The 6,734-nt window shown below is 24.0% G+C and overlaps 4 protein-coding genes across 4 annotated transcripts; 2 read left to right on the top strand and 2 right to left on the bottom strand.

Moving 5' to 3' along the window:
• Positions 1 to 974: 974 nt before the first annotated feature.
• EHI_110630 (uncharacterized protein) lies at positions 975 to 1,970 on the top strand (the record flags this gene model as incomplete). The annotated part of the gene is made up of 1 exon (XM_001913389.1): positions 975 to 1,970. One exon carries the CDS (start codon positions 975 to 977, stop codon positions 1,968 to 1,970), a length of 996 nt encoding a protein of 331 aa, XP_001913424.1.
• A 1,539-nt stretch (positions 1,971 to 3,509) lies between these two features.
• On the bottom strand, positions 3,510 to 3,977 carry EHI_110620 (zinc finger domain containing protein; the record flags this gene model as incomplete). The annotated part of the gene is made up of 1 exon (XM_649167.2): positions 3,510 to 3,977. One exon carries the CDS (start codon positions 3,975 to 3,977, stop codon positions 3,519 to 3,521), a length of 459 nt encoding a protein of 152 aa, XP_654259.2. The 3' UTR covers positions 3,510 to 3,518.
• A 1,684-nt stretch (positions 3,978 to 5,661) lies between these two features.
• On the top strand, positions 5,662 to 6,210 carry EHI_110610 (uncharacterized protein; the record flags this gene model as incomplete). Its single annotated transcript, XM_649166.1, has 1 exon — positions 5,662 to 6,210. One exon carries the CDS (start codon positions 5,662 to 5,664, stop codon positions 6,208 to 6,210), a length of 549 nt encoding a protein of 182 aa, XP_654258.1.
• Positions 6,211 to 6,392: 182 nt separating this feature from the next.
• Positions 6,393 to 6,710, bottom strand: EHI_110600 (uncharacterized protein; the record flags this gene model as incomplete). Its single annotated transcript, XM_649165.1, has 1 exon — positions 6,393 to 6,710. One exon carries the CDS (start codon positions 6,708 to 6,710, stop codon positions 6,393 to 6,395), a length of 318 nt encoding a protein of 105 aa, XP_654257.1.
• Between the last annotated feature and the right edge of the window lie 24 nt (positions 6,711 to 6,734).

Genomic DNA, 6,734 nt, shown 5'->3' with positions numbered 1-6,734 from the left:
CATTAACACTTTAACTAATTGAGGAACTATTTGAATCAAAGCATCTTTGTAAGTTTTATCTGCCTCATTACTTATTAATACACGAAACACTGCCTCCGTCAATTTTTCACTTGATGCAACAGCACCTACTTTTTCAAATCCTGTTACTAATTTCCGAAGTGTTTGATAACGAATTGTTGCTGGTTGGTTTATCATTAAATTTGTTGGATATGTGCTCAATATCACTTTCGGAGTATCTTCGTTCGACATAAGATAATCTAACGTTTAAGATTTTTTTTTATTTTAAAGTTCTTAATAATTAGAGAAATTCCCGATTATACAGGAAAAATGATATGAAGGGTTTTAATTGTCTCTTCAGGACAATATAAGAGAAACAAAAGAGGTTTGGTACCACAAACCATGTTAATAAGACTAAATGATGTTTTAATAAAGCAATATTCAATCTTATTATTCTTTTGAATGAGAAAAGAAAAATAAAAATGAAGCAAGAAAAGTAAAAAGGAATTTTTTAGGAAGAAAAGAACTTAAAAAAAATTTTTGATTTAATAAAAGTTAATGGAAATTCCTATTCCAGAAGAAGCATTTGATGAATCAGCATATTTTAAAATTGATCGTTTAAATGATAGAAAAGGATTAGCAACAGTTATTTTACTTATGTTATGGATTACTTTATAAAAAGATTATGGGTTTTGTTAAAGACCCCAGAAATGTGTATGTTAATACTTCTCAAAAACAATGGATTTCAGGAGAATTGTTTAGTTATGTACATTACAATATTTTAATAGTTTCAGTAATTATAATTATTTTATTATTCATTGGAACTCTTTTGTTCTATCGTATTTTACCAACAATAATTACTTAGTTTGTGTTTAATATATTTTATTCTAAAATGATATTTATTGAATAGTTTAAATTTAGTTCTTTCTGTTATAATACCAACAATTATATTTCCTGTATTACTCTTTTATTTAGGAATGAATAATGGATTATCACATCATCCTTTAGAATTAATTCTTACTATTGTTATTGTTATTCCTTTAATTTATAAAAAAGTGGGGTATTTCAACTTTAATTGGACAATTACATCTATTGTTTATAACACCTCATTCAGTTTTTTCTTCTCATCAATATTAATTATCCTTCCTACAATTATGTTGATTGTTATCTTTACAATTATTATTATGTTAATATTTCATAGTATCATTTCATTAAATCTAATAGGATATCCAGGCATTACACCACCAATGGGTTTTGTTGCAAGTGTCTTATTAATGATATTTTCTAATATGTTTTATTATATCTTTGAGTCAATAATTACAATGTTCCTCTCAGCGACTGTTTCATATAAATTACATGAAAACAAAGGGCTTCATCCAATAGAAGCATTAATCAAAACATTTTCATATCGTTTAGGATCAGCATCATATGCTATTGAATCTAGTTTTATTTCAATGGCAATTTCATTATGCAAATTACTAATAAAGATACCAATTGGTACAACATTTATTGGAATGAAATTAAAAAAATTTATTGAAGAAAATAATTCAACTCAAACATCTATTTCACCTTTTGTATTTATCGGATATTATGGACATACTTATATTCATTCTAGATGTGGACTAAATGAAAAAATTAAACAAAGTTCAATGAGTAGTATTTTTGATGAATTACATTTAAAAGAATTAATTAATATCTTTGAATCAAGTATGTGCGGATTAGTCATGACTCTTGTTCTTCTTCTTTCCTTCATATATTATGGTGGAAGTGTTTCTTATTTTACAATATTATTACTAATGTGCTCTTCTCAAGTGATTGGTTTAATTGGAACATTAATTAAATCATTAGGAGAAGTTATGTTATTTGACTGTATTGAACAATTAGCTGAAGGAAAAGTATTAAATGAATTTACTAGTTTAATACAGAATTTGAGTAATAACATTCCTCAGAATGGGTATAATAGAGTGAATTAATTATTATTTCTTGTCATCCGTTGTTCTCTTTTCATCTCTCTCCACCACTTAAATAATTCATCATGTTTCCTAATAATTTCTTCTCCAACTTTACCTTTTTCACTAGTTATCCAAATCTTTTAGTTAAGAAATTAGTAATGAATTTGAAAGAAAACACCAAAAAACTTCAAAAAAAGTTTTTCTCTTTGTTTGTTTAATTAAATTCTTTTAGAATTATTATTATTATTACTTATTAATATAATTTAATCTAGCTTTACTTAAAGTAACAACACTATAGTTAAAAACTAATATTCGATAAAATTAATAAACTCCTTTTTGTTATATTATCTGTAAACTATAAATCCAAACAAATTAATTTAAATGTTATGGTTTTAAATTATTTGTTTATTAGAAAAGAATTAAAACAAGAAATTTTCAAAATAGATATTTTATTTAGTTAATAAAAATATAATTTATTCAAAAAGGAATTTGATACAGAATTACTTAATACAAACTAGAAAATAAAAATAATTAAATAAGTCTCAATTTCTACAATAACTTTAATTTGTAAAGATAAAAAGTATAACATTTGTTATAAAATATTTAATATAATACTAATTAACAAACTCCAAACACTTCCATTTTCTATAAACTTATTCTATTTATTATATAATGTTCTTTTAAATTAATATTTCATATTAAACTAATAAAAGAATTATGAAAAACATTAAACTAACTATCATGACCCAAAGACAAACAATAATATCTCTAACAATAATCTGATTTATTAATTAAATATAAAAATAAATTTTATTTGTTTTTTTTTTACTTGAATAAGAAAGAAATTTATACATAAAAATATTTAGAATTACTGAAAATGACAATATTAGATTGAACTGAAAAACAGAAAAACTAAGTAAAGTCAATCAACATTGTTATTTCTTTTATTTTTTCCTTTCTTCAGGAATTTAGATAAAAGTCATTTAAATAAAGTTAAATAAACTATATATAAAGTATTATATTGAATGAATAAAAAAAGAAGTAAATAACTTAATTATAATAAAACACTTTGTAAACAGAATATAAAAAAGCAAAATAAACAAACATAAAATTTAGATTTCGTTTTTCTTCAAACATTAAACAAAAAAAAAATAATAAATATTTAAATTATGTTTATTTTGTTTACAATCCTGAGATATTCACACTGACAGGTCTTTCATTTGCTTTTTCATTTGAAGATTTATCATCTAACTTAACTGTAAAAATGATAGGATCGCTTTCAATCCAATCAATATTAATAGAAACTGCATTACTAAGATCAGCAGAAGTGGTTGTTTCAGGCATACTTGTCAATTAAACAATAAGTACTTTTTTTTTATTTTTTTTTCTTTTTATAGGGTTCTATTTTTGTAAGTTCTTTATCAGCTTTTGTGACTTTTCTCTTTTTCCTTCTTTCTTACATCATTCAGCTAAAATGTTATTAACGAAAGACAAAAAAAAATATAAAATAATTGTTATTAGAAAAAGAATGAAAATATAATAAAAATTCAATATTAATGAAGAAATGAACTAAGCATCATACGTCTTAACAATGGTTGTAATTTGAGCACGACAAATAGGACATTTACTCAATTTTTTTGAACATTCATAACAACAACAAATATGCCCACAAGGGATAAAAACAGTATTCTTTTCATTATCAAGACATACTTTACAAATTTTATTCATATCTTCCTCAGTATCTGTTGGAGAAGGTGTTGGAATAATAACTGTTTTTAAAGGAATGGTATTTTCTTCTTGATCTGAAGTATCTCTATGAGGATGAACAACCAAAAGAAGAATACAGCAAATACATATAACTACAACTGTCCCAAGGAAACAAATAAGAACAATAGGAACAGAAATAAGAGACTTTGAAGAAGCAGTTAAAGAGTCAGGAATGACAAATGAACAATGAAGGTAATCATAATCAATTTTTATAATTTTTTCCTCATTTTTACATTCATTAGATTTATAACAATTTACCATTTCTAATAAACAATTACATGAAGCACTAGACTTATTTATATGGTTTAAAGCAGCATCAGCTCGACACCTAAAATAATTAGCTTCACAATCAACACAAGAACCAGAGGCTGTTTGAATTAAAAGGAATAACGTTAAAATAACAATTAAATGAGGGATGTCAGGAGCAATACATTTCTTTGAATAGATAAGTTTAAATGATGATTTGTATTGTAGAGAGTGCAAGAAATTATTTAATAAGTCGCAGAGCGGGTAAAAACTGCGAATGGGAAAACCCAAGTAATCTTTTTGAGATTATTACAATCTTTTTCTTTTCTTTTTTTCTCTTTTTTCCTTTTTTATCTGATTTGTCTTCTTTTTTAGCACTACGTTAATTCAATTTATTTACTTTAAATATTCATTTAATTATTTAATAAAAATAAATAACAAAAATTTGAGACTTAAAAAAAATCTTATCACTCAATAAAAAGAAGCTTCTTTTCTATCAAATTTCGTATTCTCACGTTTTTGGTTCAAAACCCTTAATTGTTTTTAGTAAAAATCAATCAAAATCTTAAAAATAACTTTTAATAAAAAATTGTAAACAAGATTTTATCATATTGTTATTAAGTTTATGTATAACAATTATTATTTTGACTATTTTATATATTCTTTTTGAGACATATTTTACTAGTATTAATGTTATAATCCAATTTTTTTTTTGTCTCTTATCGTTTTGTTTATTTTAGTCTAATTTTGGTATTATGTATGATTGGTTTATTTGTATTTTACTTTCTTCTTCACATTCTAATAAAACTTTCTTTCAAAATAACAAACACGTATATCTCTTGAGTTTTTTGAGTCAATTGAAAGTGAAATGAAAAAACAAGGAAATAATCCTAACTATGAAGAGAAAAAAGTTAAGCATAAATAAATAATACAAATTAACAATGTTGTTCTATACCAAAGTAATATAATGTCATAATGCATTTCTGTATGCAAATTATAAAATAAAGAAATCAAAGATACAAAATAAAGCAAAACTACTAAGACAATTGGCTGATACGAGTATGTTTTTTAGAGGTTTAATCCTTTTTTTCTTAAGTCCAAACTTTCTAATCCTACGTCACATTTCATTATAGCCATAAAACCAACCAATTAGAATTTAGTAACCTCTTTTCAGTAAACTAAATAGAAATATTATAAGAGAGTTAAGTTAATAATATAAAAACTTTTTAATAATATTTTAATATTCCCTGTGATAGAAATTCAATAGAATATATAAAAAAGAGTGATGTTAATGTGATTTATTATAATAAAAAGTGTTTTTGTGGATATGAAAAGTAATACCAATGATATATCAGTGAATCGTCTTTCAAAAATCAATGTCATGATTATTATAGTTTTTTATAACAATAATTTGATTGTTATTAAACTATTTTAGTTTAAGAAGAATATTAATTAAATAGGAAATAATAACATAAATTTTTTCTATTGATTTGATGAAAAAAGATTCTTCTTGTTTTACAACATTTATAGAACAACTCTTATATGAATATTTGATTAGATCATCATAGTATGATTTATGAAATGAACAACCAAAAAATAAAGAATGATTCATTAAAAAATATAGAATTTTATTAAATTGTTTTATAAATTTGTAGAACAAACAAAGGAAGAAAATTGAAAGAAGAACTAGAAAAATTCAATGCTCATTTTTGTGTTGATAAATCTTTCAATTGCTTTTGAATTAATTATTCCAGTAGAAAAAACTAGTAAAGGAGAGATTTTATCTTTCACAAAGATGAAGCAAGATGAGTGTATAATAACAAAAACAGGTTCAAAGAAATTAGTCATCGTAAAATTATATTCCTTTATATTACACTTTGCTTCTAATGATTGTTCAGGTGCTCGAATTTCTGTAGAAGAAATAAAGCCTTCATCTATTGAATCTTTTTCACCAAAATCAATTGCTGCACTCAAACCTTGTCGGGGGCAAGAAGAGCCAATTAATGAAGAAATTATCTATATCACTGAAACATGTTCTTCTACAAGTTCAGGATCTACACAATTTAAAGTTATTAATAACTCTCTTATTACTTTTGATTATCCATCCAACGATTGTAGTGGTTTATCCCTACAATCACATTGTGTTCAATGTGGTGAATCAATTTCAAAATATACTTTGGTATGTTCTTCTGGAATATCTATGGTATCAATGGTATTTGTGTTTATCATCTTTGTCATTAGCATTTAATAGCATTAAATGTTATGTTAAACCATTTATTTATTGGAAAAGTATTTGGTTTTATGCTTCTTATATTAGTCTCTTCTTGTTAATAAAAGAAACCATAATGTTTGTTAATTTGAAAAATATGGTTTTATTGTATTATTTTTCGTATGGAAATTAACCAAAACTGTCCAACATAAAATTATTTACTATTTATTGGTTGGTTCATTTAATAATTCTTTATAATATTTTAATTCTTGTTGTAAGAATTGATACTGCTGTCCAATGATATGAGCCTCTCTTAGTAAATCACCTTTTTCAAAATTACTTTCAGTTAATTGTTTTGCAGCATCTATGACTGTAGGAATTTCTTCAGTAATTCCTTGTTTAACTATATCTTCAAGTTCTTTAATTGTGAGGTCTCCATCAATTACATCTCTAAAATCTTTTAATGAACTATCTAATAACTCTTCTTCAAATAATCTCAAGATTTCATTCACATTTTGATCAATTCCCATTTCTTCCATTTCAACTCTTTTTCTTGTGTTTTT

The sequence above is a fragment of the Entamoeba histolytica genome, genomic scaffold, assembly GCF_000208925.1.
Source record: "Entamoeba histolytica HM-1:IMSS scf_1104750517953 genomic scaffold, whole genome shotgun sequence".
Taxonomy (NCBI): Eukaryota; Evosea; order Mastigamoebida; family Endamoebidae; genus Entamoeba; species Entamoeba histolytica.
Note: the sequence above shows the minus strand (reverse complement) of the source record. Positions and strands in the feature narration are given on the sequence as shown.